Source organism: Oncorhynchus kisutch, linkage group LG22, assembly GCF_002021735.2.
Source record: "Oncorhynchus kisutch isolate 150728-3 linkage group LG22, Okis_V2, whole genome shotgun sequence".
In the NCBI taxonomy this organism is placed as follows: Eukaryota; Metazoa; Chordata; class Actinopteri; order Salmoniformes; family Salmonidae; genus Oncorhynchus; species Oncorhynchus kisutch.
Genome location: NC_034195.2, coordinates 1618219 through 1638771, shown reverse-complemented (window position 1 = coordinate 1638771; position 20553 = coordinate 1618219). Strand labels below are relative to the sequence as shown.

At 43.3% G+C, this 20553-nt stretch overlaps 1 protein-coding gene across 1 annotated transcript in view; it reads left to right on the top strand.

Annotated features, from left to right (window-relative positions):
- Window positions 1-20553, top strand: part of LOC109867510 (calcium-dependent secretion activator 2) — a 185979-nt gene that overhangs the window by 98202 nt on the left and 67224 nt on the right. The window contains exons 11-15 of the mRNA XM_031801768.1: window positions 1331-1518; window positions 18449-18550; window positions 19819-19882; window positions 20112-20235; window positions 20433-20533. Coding sequence (XP_031657628.1) covers window positions 1331-1518; window positions 18449-18550; window positions 19819-19882; window positions 20112-20235; window positions 20433-20533 — 579 coding nt within the window. The remainder of the gene's footprint in view (window positions 1-1330; window positions 1519-18448; window positions 18551-19818; window positions 19883-20111; window positions 20236-20432; window positions 20534-20553) is intronic.

Genomic DNA, 20553 nt, shown 5'->3' with positions numbered 1-20553 from the left:
ACGTGCATGTCAGAGGAAAAACCAAGCCATGATGTCGAAGGAATTGTCTATAGAGCTCCGAGACAGGATTGTGTCCAGCCACAGATCTGGGGAAGGGTACCAAAAAATGTATGCATCATTGAGGGTCCCCAATAACGCAATGGCCTCCATCATTCTTAAATGGAAGATGTTTGGAACTACCAAGACTTTTCCTAGAGTTGGCCGCCCAGCATAACTGAGTGGAAGCTACTCCTCAGTAAAAGGCACATCATAGCCCACTTGGAGTTTGCCAAAAGGCATCTAAAGACTCTGACCATGAGAAACAATATTCTCTGGTCTGATGAAACCAAGATTGAAATCTTTGGCCTGAATGCCAAGCGTCACGTCTGGAGGAAACCTGGCACACTCCCTACGGTGAAGCTTGGTGGTGGCAGCATCATGCTGTGGGGATGTTTTTCAGCACCAGGGACTGGGAGACTAGTCAGGATCGAGGCAAAGATGGAGCAAATTACAGAGAGATTTTTGATGAAAACCCTGCTCCAGAGAGGTCATGACCTCAGACTGGGGCGAAGGTTCCCCTTCCAACAGGACAACGACCCAAAGCACTCAGCCAAGACAATGCAGGAATGGCTTCGGAACAAGTCTCTGAATGTCCTTGAGAGGCCCAGCCAGAGCCCGGACTTCAACCCGATCTAACATCTCCGGAGAGACCTGAAAATAGCTGTGCTGCAACACTCCCCATCCAACCTGACAGAGCTTAAGAGGATCTGCAGAGAAGAATAGGAGAAACTCCCCAAATACAGGTGTGCCAAGCTTGTAGCGTCATACCCAAGAAGACTTCAGGCTGTAATCTCTGCCGAAGGTACTTCAACACAGTACTGAGTAAAGGGTCTGAATACTTATGTAAATTTTACATTTTGTATAAATTAGCAAAAAAAAGGTTTTACTATTTTTGCTTTGTCATTATGGGGTATTGTGTGTAGATTAAGGGGGGAAAAAAACAATTTAATCCATTTTAGAATAAGGCTGTAATGTAACACAATGTGAAAGTGAAGGGGTATGAATACTTTCTGAATGCACTGTACATCCCCGCTGTGGTGGGGATCATGGTTCGATGGCCCTACACATGTCGAATCCCTTTATTCTTCCCCCCTACTTATCTGCTCCCATCCTTTTACAAGTATTTTCAAATGTTTGTAAGTAGTTCGGAATTCAATCTCCGCCCCCCAAAAAAGAAGCCGTAATTATCTATCAATTGTTTTCAACAGATTCCAGTCAGATACCATCTGTGGCAGGCTCCCCAATAACTCAAAGCTGTCCTCTCTAGCCTGTCTTCTGTTTGTGTCCACAGGGATGGTTCAGTCCAGGTCAGGTGTTTGTGCTGGATGAGTACTGCGCCCGCTACGGTGTGAGGGGCTGCCACCGCCACCTCAGCTACCTCCGGGACCTGATGGAGTACTCTGGGAACAATGTCCTAGTCGACCCCACCCTCCTGCATTACAGCTATGCTTTCTGCGCCTCCCACATTCATGGCAACAGGTGAATGTGGTGTAGTGTAGTATACTGTTGTACTACATGTACTACATCAGCTACAGGTAGTAGTATACTGTTGTACTACATGTACTACATCAGCTACAGGTAGTAGTATACTGTTGTACTACATCAGCTACAGGTGTATTGTGGTGTAGTATACTGTTGTACTACATCAGCTACAGGTGTATTGTGGTGTAGTGTAGTATACTGTTGTACTACATCAGCTACAGGTGTATTGTGGTGTAGTGTAGTATACTGTTGTACTACATCAGCTACAGGTGTATTGTGGTGTAGTGTAGTATACTGTTGTACTACATCAGCTACAGGTGTATTGTGGTGTAGTGTAGTATACTGTTGTACTACATCAGCTACAGGTGTATTGTGGTGTAGTGTAGTATACTGTTGTACTACATCAGCTACAGGTGTATTGTGGTGTAGTGTAGTATACTGTTGTACTACATCAGCTACAGGTGTATTGTGGTGTAGTGTAGTATACTGTTGTACTACATCAGCTACAGGTGTATTGTGGTGTAGTGTAGTATACTGTTGTACTACATCAGCTACAGGTGTATTGTGGTGTAGTGTAGTATACTGTTGTACTACATCAGCTACAGGTGTATTGTGGTGTAGTGTAGTATACTGTTGTACTACATCAGCTACAGGTGTATTGTGGTGTAGTGTAGTATACTGTTGTACTACATCAGCTACAGGTGTATTGTGGTGTAGTGTAGTATACTGTTGTACTACATCAGCTACAGGTAGTAGTATACTGTTGTACTACATCAGCTACAGGTAGTAGTATACTGTTGTACTACATCAGCTACAGGTAGTAGTATACTGTTGTACTACATCAGCTACAGGTAGTAGTATACTGTTGTACTACATCAGCTACAGGTAGTAGTATACTGTTGTACTACATCAGCTACAGGTAGTAGTATACTGTTGTACTACATCCGCTACAGGTAGTAGTATACTGTTGTACTACATCAGCTACAGGTAGTAGTATACTGTTGTACTACATCAGCTACAGGTAGTAGTATACTGTTGTGCTACATCAGCTACAGGTAGTAGTATACTGTTGTACTACATCAGCTACAGGTAGTAGTATACTGTTGTACTACATCAGCTACAGGTAGTAGTATACTGTTGTACTACATCAGCTACAGGTAGTAGTATACTGTTGTACTACATCAGCTACAGGTAGTAGTATACTGTTGTACTACATCAGCTACAGGTAGTAGTATACTGTTGTACTACATCAGCTACAGGTAGTAGTATACTGTTGTACTACATCAGCTACAGGTAGTAGTATACTGTTGTACTACATGTACTACATCAGCTACAGGTAGTAGTATACTGTTGTACTACATCAGCTACAGGTAGTAGTATACTGTTGTACTACATGTACTACATCAGCTACAGGTAGTAGTATACTGTTGTACTACATCAGCTACAGGTGTATTGCTTTTACTATTTGATTAACTGAAATGTTGTTTCTGGAGCTTCAGATGGTCAGTGTCAAGAAAACAATATCAATAACTCGTAAAAAGACTCGATGTTGTTCTCGCACTTCCATTCATTGCCCCTACACACAGACAGTGCATTTGGAAAGTATTCAGACCATGGTACGTTACAGTCTTTTTAAAAAATCTCATCAATCTACACACTATACCCCATAATGACAAAGCGGAAACATTATTATTATTATTATTATTTAATTTTTCTTATACAGAAAAACCTTATTTACATAAATATTCAGACCCTTTGCTATGAGACTTGAAATTGAGCTCAGGTGCATCCTGTTTCCATTTTAATTTTGTAATTTTTTATTTCACCTTTATTTAACCAGGTAGGCTAGTTGAGAACAAGTTCTCATTTGCAACTGCGACCTGGCCAAGATAAAGCATAGCAGTGTGAGCAGACAACAAAGAGTTACACATGGAGTAAACAATTAACAAGTCAATAACACAGTAGAAAACAAAGGGGGGGTCTATATACAATGTGTGCAAAAGGCATGAGGAGGTAGGCAAATAATTACAATTTTGCAGATTAACACTGGAGTGATGAATGATCAGATGGTCATGTACAGGTAGAGATATTGGTGTGCAAAAGAGCAGAAAAGTAAATAAATAAAAACAGTATGGGGATGAGGTAGGTGAAAAAGGGTGGGCTATTTACCAATAGACTATGTACAGCTGCAGCGATCGGTTAGCTGCTCAGATAGCTGATGTTTGAAGTTGGTGAGGGAGATAAAAGTCTCCAACTTCAGCGATTTTTGCAATTCGTTCCAGTCACAGGCAGCAGAGTACTGGAACGAAAGGCGGCCAAATGAGGTGTTGGCTTTAGGGATGATCAGTGAGATACACCTGCTGGAGCGTGTGCTATGGATGGGTGTTGCCATCGTGACCAGTGAGCTGAGATAAGGCGGAGCTTTACCTAGCATGGACTTGTAGATGACCTGGAGCCAGTGGGTCTGGCGACGAATTTGTAGCGAGGGCCAGCAGACTAGAGCATACATTTCGCAGTGATGGGTGGTATAAGGTGCTTTAGTGACGAAACGGATGGCACTGTGATAGACTGCATCCAGTTTGCTGAGTAGAGTGTTGGAAGCCATTTTGTAGATGACATCGCCGAAGTCGAGGATCGGTAGGATAGTCAGTTTTACTAGGGTAAGCTTGGGTGAAGCGTGAGTGAAGGAGGCTTTGTTGCGGAATAGAAAGCCGACTCTTGATTTGATTTTCGATTGGAGATGTTTGATATGAGTCTGGAAGGAGAGTTTGCAGTCTAGCCAGACACCTAGGTACTTATAGACGTCCACATATTCTAGGTCGGAACCATCCAGGGTGGTGATGCTAGTCGGGCATGCGGGTGCAGGCAGCGACCGGTTGAAAAGCATGCATTTGGTTTTACTAGCGTTTAAGAGCAGTTGGAGGCCACGGAAGGAGTGTTGTATGGCATTGAAGCTTGTTTGGAGGTTAGATAGCACAGTGTCCCAAGACGGGCCGAAGGTATATAGAATGGTGTCGTCTGCGTAGAGGTGGATCAGGGAATCGCCCGCAGCAAGAGCAACATCATTGATATACACAGAGAAAAGAGTCGGCCCGAGAATTGAACCCTGTGGCACCCCCATAGAGACTGCCAGAGGACCAGACAGCATGCCCTCCGATTTGACGCACTGAACTCTGTCTGCAAAGTAATTGGTGAACCAGGCAAGGCAGTCATCCGAAAAACCGAGGCTCCTGAGTCTGCCGATAAGAATATGGTGATTGACAGAGTCGAAAGCCTTGGCAAGGTCGATGAAGACGGCTGCACAGTACTGTCTTTTATCGATGGCGGTTATGATATCGTTGAGTACCTTGAGTGTGGCTGAGGTGCACCCATGACCGGCTCGGAAACCAGATTGCACAGCGGAGAAGGTGCGGTGGGATTCGAGATGGTCAGTGACCTGTTTGTTGACTTGGCTTTCGAAGACCTTAGATAGGCAGGGCAGGATGGATATAGGTCTGTAACAGTTTGGGTCCAGGGTGTCTCCCCCTTTGAAGAGGGGGATGACTGCGGCAGCTTTCCAATCCTTGGGGATCTCAGACGATATGAAAGAGAGGTTGAACAGGCTGGTAATAGGGGTTGCGACAATGGTGGCAGATAGTTTCAGAAATAGAGGGTCCAGATTGTCAAGCCCAGCTGATTTGTACGGGTCCAGGTTTTGCAGCTCTTTCAGAACGTCTGCTATCTGGATTTGGTTAAAGGAGAACCTGGAGAGGCTTGGGCGAGGAGCTGCGGGGGGGGGCGGAGCTGTTGGCCGAGGTTGAAGTAGCCAGGCGGAAGGCATGGCCAGCCGTTGAGAAATGCTTATTGAAGTTTTCGATAATCATGGATTTATCAGTGGTGACCGTGTTACCTAGCCTCAGTGCAGTGGGCAGCTGGGAGGAGGTGCTCTTGTTCTCCATGGACTTCACGGTGTCCCAGAACTTTTTGGAGCTGGAGCTACAGGATGCAAACTTCTGCCTGAAGAAGCTGGCCTTAGCTTTCCTGACTGACTGCGTGTATTGGTTCCGGACTTCCCTGAACAGTTGCATATCACGGGGACTATTCGATGCTATTGCAGTCCGCCACAGGATGTTTTTGTGCTGGTCGAGGGCAGTCAGGTCTGGGGTGAACCAAGGGCTGTATCTGTTCTTAGTTCTGCATTTTTTGAACGGAGCATGCTTATCTAAAATGGTGAGGAAGTTACTTTTAAAGAATGACCAGGCATCCTCAACTGACGGGATGAGGTCAATGTCCTTCCAGGATACCCGGGCCAGGTCGATTAGAAAGGCCTGCTCACAGAAGTGTTTTAGGGAGCGTTTGACAGTGATGAGGGGTGGTCGTTTGACTGCGGCTCCGTAGCGGATACAGGCAATGAGGCAGTGATCGCTGAGATCCTGGTTGAAGACAGCGGAGGTGTATTTGGAGGGCCAGTTGGTCAGGATGACGTCTATGAGGGTGCCCTTGTTTACAGAGTTAGGGTTGTACCTGGTGGGTTCCTTGATGATTTGTGTGAGATTGAGGGCATCTAGCTTAGATTGTAGGACTGGCGAGGTGTTAAGCATATCCCAGTTTAGGTCACCTAACAGAACAAACTCTGAAGCTAGATGGGGGGCGATCAATTCACAAATGGTGTCCAGGGCACAGCTGGGAGCTGAGGGGGGTCGGTAGCAGGCGGCAACCGTGAGAGACTTATTTCTGGAGAGAGTAATTTTCAAAATTAGTAGTTCGAACTGTTTGGGTATGGACCTGGAAAGTATGACATTACTTTGCAGGCTATCTCTGCAGTAAACTGCAACTCTGCCCCCTTTGGCAGTTCTATCTTGACGGAAGATGTTATAGTTGGGTATGGAAATATCTGAATTTTTGGTGGCCTTCCTGAGCCAGGATTCAGACACAGCAAGGACATCAGGGTTAGCAGAGTGTGCTAAAGCAGTGAGTAAAACAAACTTAGGGAGGAGGCTTCTGATGTTGACATGCATGAAACCAAGGCTTTTTCAATCACAGAAGTCAACAAATGAGGGTGCCTGGGGACATGCAGGGCCTGGGTTTACCTCCACATCACCCGCGGAACAGAGAAGGAGTAGTATGAGGGTGCGGCTAAAGGCTATCAAAACTGGTCGCCTAGAGCGTTGGGGACAGAGAATAAGAGGAGCAGGTTTCTGGGCATGGTAGAATATATTCAGGGCATAATGCGCAGACAGGGGTATGGTGGGGTGCGGGTACAGCGGAGGTAAGCCCAGGCACTGGGTGATGATGAGGGAGGTTGTATCTCTGGACATGCTGGTAGTAATGGGTGAGGTCACCGCATGTGTGGGAGGTGGGACAAAGGAGTTATCAGGGGCGTGAAGAGTGGAACTAGGGGCTCCATTGTGAACTAAAACAATGATAACTAACCTGAACAACAGTATACAAGGCATATTGACATTTGAGAGAGACATACAGCGAGGCATACAGTAATCACAGGTGTTGAATTGGGAAAGCTAGCTAAAACAGTAGGTGAGACAACAGCTAATCAGCTAGCACAACAACAGCAGGTAAAATGGCGTAGACTAGGCAACGGGGCCAACAGATAGAACAAACAAGCAGAATGGAGTACCGTGATTAATGGACAGTCCAGCGTGCATCAGCTATGTAGCCAAGAGATCAGTGTCCAGGGGGCAGCGGTGGATGGGGCAGGGAAGCTGGCCTGGCGAGTGTTATCCAGGTAAAAAAAAAAACTAACAATGACTAAATAGCTTGTAGCTAGTTAGCTGGTTAGCTTCTGGAGGTTCTTGAGTGTGTTCTAAAAATAAATAAAAAATAATAGCGATTCCGTATCACATTGGGTGAGGCAGGTTTCCGGAAGGTATAAACACATTAAAAGTCAAAAGAGATAGAAAGTAAATATGGGTCCGGTGAGCGTTTGAGACGCGGCAATTCAGGCGGTTAGCAGGCCTGTGCTAACAAGCTAACAGTTTGTAGGCCCGGGCTAGACAAGGTAGCAGTTAGCGGGCCGGAGCTGGACAAGCTAGCAGTTAGCATTGCTTATCCTTGAGATGTTTCTACAACTTGATTGGAGTCCACCATGATTTGGATAGTCACACACCTGTGTGGTCCCACAGATGGCTAAAACCAAGCCATGAGGTCGAAGGAATTATCCGTAGAGCTCCGAGACAGGATTGTGACGAGGCACAGATCTGGGGAAGGGTAGCAAAAAAATTGCATCATTGAGGGTCCCCAAGAACACAGTGGCCTCCATCGTTCTTAAATTGAAGAAGTTTGGAACCACCAAGACTCTCCCTAGAGCTGGCCGCATGGCCAAACTGAGCAATCGGGGGAGAAGGGCCTTGGTCTGGTAGGTGACTGTCCTGTGAGAATCAGAATGGGTCAGATCAGACTGGTGGGAGGGTAACAGTAACCAGGCCTCTCTCTCTCTCCCACAGAGGGGAGGGAGAGCTGCTGGATGGTTGACCGTTCACACTCGGTCGTAAATTAAGCAGGAGAGAACTCTCTCTTTACCCTTTGGTATCAACTAAAGGAATGCCTTTGACACAGACAATTTTGCCGCCCAAAACTCTAACGTCCAAAAGTGGTTAGTGGAAAAATCATTCTAACATGGGGAATGTGAGAAATGGTCAGTGGGGAGATGGAGACAATTAATGTCGTATTGTTTTTATTTTGTGATGTCATTAAAAACTATGGACCAAATACTGTAACGTGGAAAGAATACCCCCTTTATATGTCAAGTTTCCATCCAATATGTTGTACATATAATAGGAAAAATGAGGAAAGTATTTCTGTTAAGAGAGGAATGTGATTTTAGGAGTCATAAGAGATCACTTCTAATCGTATCCTTTGCACAGTAAATAGTGAGGTCAGAGAGCTTGTCAGCATGACGGAACACCCCTTTTGGTACATAAAAAGCCTTTGTAACGAAATGAACATTAGACCAGGAAACGTGAGGCGAGAGCTACATATTTGAATGTCCATCCTGGTCTGAATCCTGAACACCAACACGAGGAGGAAGAGGTGAGAAGCTCACCTCAGACAATCACTGGTATAGCTGATTAGCTGTCTTAAGTCAGATATTGAGAAAAGCGAATCTAAGTGAGACTATCCTACTACGCTCATCACCAATGGGAATCGTCGGTATGGCTGGTTATCTTCCAGAGTGAACAACAACAGAAGACCCCTTTCCGACAATCAGAGCCATACAGCCGGAAGGCCAACAACTTTCAGAGAAGGTTCCCACCGAGATAAATGACGAACAAAGGCATTTCACACTTACAGTTGAAGTCAGACGTTTACATACACCTTAGCCAGATACATTTAAACTCGGTTTTTCACAATTCCTGACATTTCATCCGAGAAACAATTCCCTGTCTTAGGTCAGTTAGGATCACCACTTTATTTTAAGAATGTGAAATGTCAGAATAATAGTAGAGAGAATTATTTATTTCAGCTTTTATTTATTTCATCACATTCCCAGTGGGTCAGAAGTTTACATACACTCAATTAGTATTTGGTAGTATTGCCTTTAAATTGTTTAGCTTTGGTCAAACGTTTCGGGTAGCCTTCTACAAGCTTCCCACAATAAGTTGGGGGATTTTTTGCCCATTCCTCTTGACCAAGCTGGTGTAACTGAGTCAGATTTGTAGGCCTCCTTGCTTGTACATGCTTTTTCAGTTCTGCCCACAAAGTTTCCATAGGATTGAGGTCACGGCTTTGTGATGGCCACTGCAATACCTTGACTTTGTTGTCCATAGCCTCTTGAAGCTATGGGGGCGCTATTTCATTATTGGATTAAAAAAAACGTGCCCGTTTTAAGCGCAATATTTTGTCACGAAAAGATGCTCGACTATGCATGGAATTGACGGCTTTGGAAAGAAAACACTCTGACGTTTCCAAAACTGCAAAGATATTATCTGTGAGTGCCACAGAACTCATGCTACAGGCGAAACCAAGATTAAACTTCAAACAGGAAATGAGCAGAATTTTTGAGGCTCTGTTTTCCATTGTCTCCTTATATGGCTGTGAATGTGCCCTGAACGAGCCTAAGCTTTCTGCCGTTTGCCCAAGGTGTCTGCAGCATTGTGACGTATTTGTAGGCATATCATTGGAAGATTGGCCATAAGAGACTACATTTACCAGGTGTCCGCCCGGTGTCCTTTGTCTAAATTGGTGCGTAATGTTCAGCTGCAGGCATTTTCCCATGGGATTCAGAGGAGAAAGCACACTTCCATGAACGATATATCATCGAAGAGATATGTGAAAAACACCTTGAGGATTGATTCTAAACAACGTTTGCCATGTTTCAGTCGATATTATGGAGTTAATTTGGAAAAAAGTTTGGCGTTTTGATGACTGAATTTTAGTTTTTTTTTGGTAGCCAAACGTGATGTACAAAACGGAGCGATTTCTCCTATACAAAGAATATTTTTGGACAAACTCAACATTTGCTATCTAACTGAGAGTCTCCTCATTGAAAACATCCGAAGTTCTTCAAAGGTAAGTTATTTTATTTGAATGCTTTTCTTGTTTTTGTGAAAATGTTGCCTGCTGAATGCTAGGCTTAATGCTATGCTAGCTATCAATACTCTTACACAAATGCTTGTTTTGCTATGGTTGAAAAGCATATTTTGAAAATCTGAGATGACAGTGTTGTTAACAAAAGGCTAAGCTTGAGAGCTAGCATATGTATTTCATTTCATTTGCGATTTTCATGAATAGTTAACGTTGCGTTATGGTAATGAGCTTGAGGCTGTATTCACGATCCCGGATCCGGGATGGCTGTGGCAATTTTGCCAAAACTTTGGAAGTATGCTTTGGGTCAATGTCCATTGGGAAGACCCATTTGCGACCAAGCTTTAACTTCCCGACTAATGTCTTGAGATGTTACTTCAATATATCCACATAATTTTCCAGCCTCATGATGCCATCTATTTTGTGAAGTGCACCAGTCCCTCCTGCAGCAAAGCACCCCCACAACATGATGCTGCCACCCCCGTGTTTCACGGTTGGGATGGTGTTCTTTAGCTTGCAAGCCTCCTCCTTTTTCCTCCAAACATAATGATGGTCATTATATAACGATGGTCGCATTTCTTCAAAAAGTGTGATCTTTGTCCCCGTGTGCAGTTGCAAACCGTAGTCTGGCTTTTTATGGCAGTTTTGGAGCAGTGGCTTCTTCCTTGTTGAGCGGCCTTTCAGTTTATGTCGATATAGGACTCGTTTTATTGTGGATATAGATACTTTTGTACCTGTTTCCTCCAGCATCTTCACAAGGTCCTTTGCTGTTGTTCTGGGGTTGATTTGCACTTTTCGCACCAAAGTACGTTCATCTCAAGTAGACAGAACGTGTCTCCTTCCTGGGCGGTATGATGGCTGCATGGTCCCATGGTGTTTATACTTGCGTACTATTGTTTGTACAAATGAACGTTGTACCTTCAGGTGTTTGGAAATTGCTCCCAAGGATGAACCAGACTTGTGGAGGTCTACAATTTTTCTTATGAGGTCTTGGTTGATTTCTTTAGATTTCCCAATGATGTCAAGCAAAGAGGCACTGAGTTTGAAGGTAGGCCTTGAAATACATCCACAGGTACACATCCAATTGACTCAAATTATGTAAATGAGCCTATCAGAAGCTTCTAAGGCCATTACATAATTTTCTGGAATTTTCCAAGCTGTTTAAAGGCACAGTCAATTTAGTGTATGTAAACTTCTGACCCACTGGAATTGTGATACAGTGAATTATAAGTGAAATAATCTGTCTGTAAACAATTGTTGGAAAAATGACTTGTGTCATGCACAAAGTAGATGTCCTAACTGACTTAGTTAAAACTATAGTTTGTTAACAAGAAATTTGTGGAGTGGTTGTAAAACGAGTTTTAATGATTCCAACCTAAGTGTATGTAAACTTTGACTCAGTACCGGGTGTCCTTGTATATGGTCTCATTTTTGTTATCTATTTTTATTTGAAAATGTTCTTACGTTTTGACTTTGCGTTGTTGGGAAGTAAGTAAGCGTTTCACGGTAAAGTCTAGCCTGTTGTATATTCTGCGCATGCGACAAATACCTTTTTTTCCATGCATATAGAAAAGCGTGTATATTATTTCAGGATTTCTCCTCTCAGAAATCAAGTATTTTATTTGTGTCCTGGCTAAAATAATAAGTCAAATAAAAACTGGTGGCTTTAGTGAATTGTAAAGACGAGTCTTGCAAAGGGACTTGACAGTACCATATAATAGTAACCACCCTGTTTGGCTTCTTCTTTGCAGTGGCTATGTTGGGCCACTTTTCTCAATTATTTGAGAAGAAGGGAGAACGTGTACAGAGACTCTCACAAATTACTACTTAGCTTTCAACTCTGCATCAGAGCATAATATGATTAGAAAATAATTATAGGTTCTGCATCAGCTTTTAATAGGTAATGATAATTGTTCCCTTTACTCCCTACTTGTTTTCTCTCCTTTTTGTTGTTGATCATGATTCATTTCTACTCACAATTTCTTAAACCATGTTTGAGTTGTATCATTTAGATTGAACTAAATATCTAAGGTCCAGAAAATGTTTCACGTCCAACAAATAGTTATAATCAAATATAATCATATTTTCCGGATGTTTAACACGTAACACGTATCCATTGGTAATTTCCTCAAAGGCACAAGTTATTCGTTTATTGTATTTAGTCCGATATGAGCAGTATACCTTGGCCACTTGTCGGCTTAACAGCTCCACTCTGTTCCCTACTTACTGTTCTCTTACGGCTAATAGTTACCCACTTACCTCAAATAACCCCTGCTTGACTTCCCCTGTGATAAATGCTAATATATGTGCTTTCTCTCTTTGCTCAGTAATTTAGCAAATTAGAACAGTAATGATTAGCCTCTCTAAGTAATCACCACGTATAAACGTGAGAGATTGCTAGAACTGGCTTTTTGTCAGTTGGAGCCCTAATTTGAATAATTGATGCCTATTCAGTACTCTCGATGTTGCCTGGGGGGGTGCAGAATGGAGAGGAGGCATTGAGTAGCATGAGGCCACAGACTGAGAGAATGGAGGTAGTTTTATGCAACAGCCTTAAGCAATCTTCTTGTCTTGTCAAAAGTGCTGGTCCTGTTTCTAAACAAAGGGGAAGGACCTTGGCGAATGTGTACTTTATTTTAAAAATATATTAATTATATGAAATCTGTCAGATCTACTGTGTACAAAAACCCATGCCCTTTCTTTGTGATGTGTGTGTGTGTGTGTGTGTGTGTGCGCGTACCCCTGCATTTTGGGATTAGCCTATGCACTTGGAGACCAATAGTTGTCAAAGAATTGGTTGATTTGAGGGTAATATTTCCTTATCAGAGCTGTCATTTTTAGGTTCTCAGTTAATTGGTTAGAGGCTGTTGCACAAAATTACATTTCTAACAGATAATGTAAGTCTTTAACAATCACAGTCTTTGTACAATGGTTGTGAATGTGGCTTGTGATTTCTGGAAAAAAAAGTTGTCCTTGCTAACTTTGAAACAACTTTTGTGGATCACTGGTTTTGATTGACTCGTTGAGCTTTGCCACCGCCATGGGTTCGTGCAGGTTTGGCTTCCATCTTCATGGAGACAGGTGTGTTTGGGAGTAGAGCAAGGCTAAAGGAGTTCATGGCAAGGAGGGCCAAAGGGCAGCACTGTGAGCTGTTATGAGCCGTGTGGAAAGTGACAGTGGACACATCATCTCCTGCTCACCTCTCTCTTACCTGTCACTTCCTATCCCCCGCTTCTCAGAGATGTCCGGCTCTCATGAGCTCAGAATGTGACAGGAGCTTTTACTTCTGCAACCCCGACTCCCCCATGCCACCCATCCCGGGTCTCCTAACTGTCACCCATCCCTGTTCCCCATGCTGCTAAAGGGAGGAGACACACACACACACACACACACACACACACACAGTGCCCTGCCATGCATTGCCGCTACCTCACCGTCAGATGACGCCCACTCCGTCGGATGTGATTAACCCAGAGATCCTGAGGTTTGGAGCGTGTTCGAACATGACAGTCAACACTTACAGATGAGCCATATCCACTGTAAACACCCTGACAGTAACCTACAGCCCCATCCTGGAGCCTGTTAACCCTTTGTGAGTGGGGGTCAGCGTTTAGCCTCCACTCAAACACGCTCGCTTCATGTAGCAGCAACAATGCCTCTGCCCTCGACAAGCTGTTGCACTGCATCCAACTCTGACGTGTGCAGCCAAGCATGACGGGAAGTTTGATTGGATTTGATAGCAGTCAGAGAAAAGCTATTATGGGAAAGCCAGTTACAAGCACAGGGGCTATACTTTATATTTGAATGGCCTATCAGGGTATTTTACCCTGTTGCCAACCATTTTTGGTTAAACAACGCTGGCTTAGAATACTGGTACACTTTGAATGTGACAAGGATGTCAACATAGAGATGTTATGTATCAGAGGACTGAACAACTGACGTGAGAGTCTATTTCTTATCTGACTCCATACTACAAAACTGTCTGTTTTGACCAACCTTGCAATCTGCTTGTGTTAATGTGATTATTTTTGTATAATTCAATTTCAGCAACTGGTCAGCTCTCAGGATCCATGGGCTTGGGCTGGGACTAAGGTTGAGTGTGTGAGGCTTAGTGTATGGCCAAAGGCTGAAGATGGGGAAGCTGCAACACATGACCCTTATATCTTCAGCTGGACATTTGGGCTGGAGTGTGAGGGAGGAACTGAACAAGAAATCCACTGCCTTCTTTTTACCTCGACATGAAAGAAAATGTCCTTTGCCATCACATGAGTGAGCACACTCACCCACCCCTCCTAGCGCTATCCTTTTTGTGTTCCTTTGCGATTAGCTGGTGCTTGTTAAAGGGGGTTGCAGCCGGGGGGGTTAATGAATTGACAGATTTAGGGAACAACAGGGTTTACAAGTTGTCCTTACAAGTGTGGTTGTGAAGAGAGGGCTGCTTTTCATTGTATACCAGGGCCTTTTGGTAATTAAGCGGAAAGGAGTTGAAGTGAAGGACTTCATAATTAGAACCAGGAACAGATATAGCCCTTGGTTCTCCCCAGACCTGACTGCCCTTAACCAACTCAAAAACATCCTATGGCGTTCTGCATTAGCATCGAACAGCCCCCGTGATATGCAGCTGTTCAGGGAAGCTAGAAACCATTATACACAGGCAGTTAGAAAAGCGTAGGCTAGCTTTTTCAAGCAGAAATTTGCTTCCTGCAACACTAACTCAAAAATGTTCTGGGACACTGCAAAGTCCATGGAGAATAAGAACACCTCCTCCCAGCTGCCCACTGCACTGACGATAGGAAACACTGTCACCACTGATAAATCAACCATAATTGAGAATTTCAATAAGCATTTTTCTACGGCTGGCCATGCTTTCCACCTGGCTACTCCTACCCCGGACAACAGCACTGCACCCCCAACAGCAACTCGCCCAAGCCTTCCCCATTTCTCCTTCTCCCAAATCCATTCAGCTGATGTTCTGAAAGTGCTGCAAAATCTGGACCCCTACAAATCAGCCGGGCTAGACAATCTGGACCCTTTCTTCCTAAAATTATCTGCCGAAATTGTTGCCACCCCTCCAATTCTTGGACCGACTCTCTTCTCTGTATACATCAATGAGGTCGCTCTTGCTGCTGGTGAGTCTCTGATCCACCTCTACGCAGACGACACCATTCTGTATACTTCCGGCCCTTCTTTGGACACTGTGTTAGCAACCCTCCAGGCAAGCTTCAATGCCATACAACTCTCCTTCCGTGGCCTCCAATTGCTCTTAAATACAAGTAAAACTAAATGCATGCTCTTCAACCGATCGCTACCTGCACTTACCCGCCTGTCCAACATCACTACTCTGGACGACTCTGACTTAGAATACGTGGACAACTACAAATACTTAGGTGTCTGGTTAGACTGTAAACTCTCCTTCCAGACCCATATCAAACATCTCCAATCCAAAGTTAAATCTAGAATTGGCTTCCTATTTCGCAACAAAGCATCCTTCACTCATGCTGCCAAACATACCCTTGTAAAACTGACCATCCTACCAATCCTCGACTTTGGCGATGTCATTTACAAAATAGCCTCCAATACCCTACTCAACAAATTGGATGCAGTCTATCACAGTGCAATCCGTTTTGTCACCAAAGCCCCATATACTACCCACCATTGCGACCTGTACGCTCTCGTTGGCTGGCCCTCGCTTCATACTCGTCGCCAAACCCAATGGCTCCATGTCATCTACAAGACCCTGCTAGGCAAAATCCCCCCTTATCTCAGCTCGCTGGTCACCATAGCATCTCCCACCTGTAGCACATGCTCCAGCAGGTATATCTCTCTAGTCACCCCCAAAACCAATTATTTCTTTGGCCGCCTCTCCTTCCAGTTCTCTGCTGCCAATGACTGGAACGAACTACAAAAATCTCTGAAACTGGAAACACTTATCTCCCTCACTAGCTTTAAGCACCAACTGTCAGAGCAGCTCACAGATTACTGCACCTGTACATAGCCCACCTATAATTTAGCCCAAACAACTACCTCTTTCCCAACTGTATTTAATTTTTATTTATTTATTTATTTTGCTCCTTTGCACCCCATTATTTTTATTTCTACTTTGCACATTCTTCCATTGCAAAACTACCATTCCAGTGTTTTACTTGCTATATTGTATTTACTTTGCCACCATGGCCTTTTTTGCCTTTACCTCCCTTATCTCACCTCATTTGCTCACATCGTATATAGTCTTGTTTCTACTGTATTATTGACTGTATGTTTGTTTTACTCCATGTGTAACTCTGTGTCGTTGTATCTGTCGAACTGCTTTGCTTTATCTTGGCCAGGTCGCAATTGTAAATGAGAACTTGTTCTCAACTTGCCTACCTGGTTAAATAAAGGTGTTCTCAACATGCTAAGCTGTAAGAAACATGAAACAAAGAGAAGGGGGGAAGAGGGAGAGAGATTGCAGGAGTTGCAGAGTTTTGGCGCAAACCTGGAGAAGGCCCTGTTGCTGGAGCTTGGAACTGAGAAAGCCAAGGTGGCCTGCTGTGGTGGAGCGGAGTGAGCGTATGGGTTGGTAGATGAAGAAGGTCAGAGAGGTAAAGGTGGTGAAGAGCTTTGTTGGTCAGAAGGAGGATCTTGTCATAACACGGTGGGAGACAGAGAGCCAGTGGAGTTCACAGCACATGGGGTGATTTTTTGTTGTTGCCAGGACTTAGTGTGGGTAAGGAGTTGGGCTGCAGAGTTCTGAACCATTTCTGCTTATGGAGGGAGCCAGCAATGGTGAGTTGTTCAGACAGGAATGATTAATTAGCTTTAGGAGGACGGTACACAAGGGTAGTGGTCATGGAGCAGGATTATTTGTAAGCAATGTATTCAAATAAAGAGTTAATAGGGAGATGGGGACTGCAAGCGTTTACAGTTGAAGTCAGAAGTTTACATACACCTTAGCCAAATACATTTCAACTCTGTTTTTCACAATTCCTGACATTTCATCCTAGTAAAAATTCCCTGTTTTAGGTCAGTTAGGATCACCACTTTATTTTCAGAATATGAACTATCAGAATAATAGTAGAGAGAATGATTTCTTTAGATTTTTTGATGATGTCAAGCAAAAAGGCACTGAGTTTGAAGGTAGGCCTTGAAATACATCCATAGGTACACCTCCAATTGACTCAAATGATGTCAGAAGCTTCTAAAGCCATGACAACGTTTTCTGGAATTTTCCAAGCTGTTTAAAGGCACAGTCAATTTAGTGTTTGTGAACTTCTGACCCACTGGAATTGTGATACAGTGAATTATAAGTGAAATAATCTGTTTGTAAACAATTGTTGGAAAAATTACTTGTGTCATGCACAAAGTAGATGTCCTAACTGACTTACCAAAACTATAGTTTGTTCACAAGAAAAACGAGTTTTAATGACTGCAACCTGTAAACTTCCGTCTTCAACTGTATTGTCACTACATTTCTTGCGATGTAATTTTTTTACAAAGTCATTTATTAGCCAATTACCAATTACAATTTTTTAAAGGTTCTAAAGCACATTTTTGATAGGATGGTTTACACTAATTTATTCTAGAATTATCTTAGAGGTTTTTGTTTTCTAGAAGTCACTTGGCGGAGTATAAACAGACAACAACAAAAACACACAAACAATTAGTAAATTCTTCATATGCAATTCACAGTTCAGTTTCTCCGTTTCGACTTAGTTTTCATTTCAAACTTCAAGTCACGAATATTGTTGCAGATGCGTGTCATTCTCCCCTGCTAGAGGCTAATACATCATGGTCAGGAGCTCACTGCATAGGCTTTTATAAGCACAACACAGACAACCTCTCCCCCACTCTTCCCGGTGAAAGTGAGTGTCGTTTTGAGGGCGAGCCTATCTCGTTCATCTGAAAATAGCCCTGGAAGTCAAGGTTAGCAGTCTGGGTAGTGATTGCATTTTCTTCTCTTTCCCCAGAGTGCCTATTCATACAGAGGCAAGAAGGGAATGGGTTCATTGCTAACATTAAAAGGGCAATCTGCAATTGCTACATCCATTTTCAGACTTTAAAATGAATGATATACAGCCATTGATTCTTGAATATTACTTATAAATGCCTCATGAGCTTAGTTCAACTGTCTAACCTCATCAGAACCCCAAAATATAAGCTTGTTTTATTCTATTGTTTGTAAACAATAGCATTGTAAACAAACCCTGTATGGCTTCAAAACATGGTTAAAAGTATAATTTTGATTTAATTTATGTTCAGTCCTTGCATCCATAGCAGTCTATGAATTTGAGATGGTTTAGTTTTCTCCAACCCCATCCCTAAGCCATTTAGCCCAAAAAGTGTTGGGGTGTATTTTGTTGTTGTTTGAACTGCAGATTGCCCCTTTAATGAAATGATCATCAAGAATTTGTATGTGTATTTTTTTTAGGCCGGATGGAATGGGCACAGTGACTGAGGAAGAGAGAGATCAGTTTGAGGACATAAGAGGCCGTCTCCTGAGTCTATTGGACAACCAGATCATCCATTTTAGGTACTACTTTCTCTACGATTGACGTGATTACACACAATGGTATGTCATAATATTTGTCAGTAATGCACTTGTAACTGAGTATAATAAGAACTTTCAACACATTTAAACAAGTGTGAAATACTGTAAATTAGATTTTTGGTCCAATATACAGTAAGCCTAACAGTTAGAGCGTTGGGCCAGTAACTGAAAGGTCGCTAGTTCAAATCCTAGAGCCGACAAGGTGCAACATTTGTTGATGTGCCCTTGAGCAAGACACTTAACCCTAATTGGTCCAGGGTCGCTGTTGATAATGGCAGACCCTAGTCATGACCCCATTCTCCGATGGTGTCTCAGGAGAGTTGAGATATGCAAAAAAACAAAAACATTATCAATTCCCGTATCAATACACACTTGAAATAGGAAAAGTTTCAGCACCCACCAAATTATTATAATTGTTATTATCTGTGAGCTGCCATTCACCATTATTGCATTGTATGGCCTTATTGTCAGGGCCATGGAAACAGATCCAGACCTTGAAGGATGGTTTGTTCAACGCCTGTGAAGGGCCCTCCATCTGGTCCCAAGGAGGAAAGAGGGTAGATGGGGACAAGAAGTTGGTAGGGGGCTGTTGAAAGCAGCGTGGGTCAATAGCAACACTCCTCAACGATAGGCTAATGGCAGTAAACAATAGCCTAGACAATGTTGGGATTATGCTAATATGCAGCAGACAGGAACGGGGTGCATATAGTTCAGGATTAAGGGGGACCACAGCGAAGTTGATTAAGGGCTATAAGAGTTGTTTGGTAATTCCTCACCACGCACGAAGGGACATGTTTGACAGGGACCACCTCAAATCCACTAAAAATATGATATATCCATTTGGGAGAGAGATTACCCTGTAGGTCAACATCTATTTGCTTGTTTCCAGTCCATTATTACAGAACAAATCAAGATCACCAGAGTTCCGAGAGCCATGCAGGCAATACATGTGTGGTCATGGGCATTTGCCTCCCACTTCTGACCACTACTTTGTTAAGGACTAGCATTTCAATGTTAGTCCACACTTGTTGTTTACGAAGCATGTGACAAATACAATTTTATTTGATTTTGATCACCGACAGTTTTGACCTACATATTTGTGCTGGTCATTGTCTAATCAAAGAATGCAGTAGGCTATAGTCAATAAATGTTTTTTTTGTGCATTGGCGTCCTTTCAAACATCAAGCATTCCACAGTATCTTTCTTGAAAATGGTGTAGATGCGATGTCCACTCACACTTGTATCTACAGGTACTGTTTCCCCTTTGGACGACCAGACGGGGCCCTCAAAGCGACACTCTCCCTACTAGAAAGGGTATGTTGTGCTTGAAAGCTATGTCTGCTGTCTAAGTCTGTTGTTATTCTTTTGAGTTTACATTGTTTTTGTATTCTTCAAACTGCAGATAGTTGTGTTGACCAGAATATGTTGGGATATCCTTGTTGCCTTCCACTCTAAACAGGTTTTGGGTCACTCTTTTAAGGATCTAGTAGTCTGTTTTGTTGTGTTTGGCATTAGGCTTATGACTGTGTTTGGATAATTCTAGGTTTTGATGAAGGACATCACCACACCGGTTCCTCCTGATGAGATGAGGAAGGTAGTCCAGAAATGTTTGGAGAAAGCTGCCCTTGTCAACTACTCCCAGCTGACCAAACACGCTCAGATGGAGGGTATGTGCAAGCCCAGCTCACGTGTGGTGATGTTACTGTGTCGTATTTCACTGTCATGTGTTTGTGTTTAGTTTTGTTAAAGTATATGCACTGTTTGTCAGTGTTCCTAATACAGTATACAGGGTGCTAGTTAGTGTTTTAGTGTATACGGTGTGCTGGTGTCACAGTGTTGGAATGTCTGTGTGCTAATGTAACAGCTGATGCTCAAGCTGCCACGGAGAAGAGGTTGGAGGACATGATGCGACTGGGAGAACTTTGTATTGAGGTCCTGCAGCAGAATGATGAGCACCATTCAGAGGTAGGACCATTCCGCCAGAC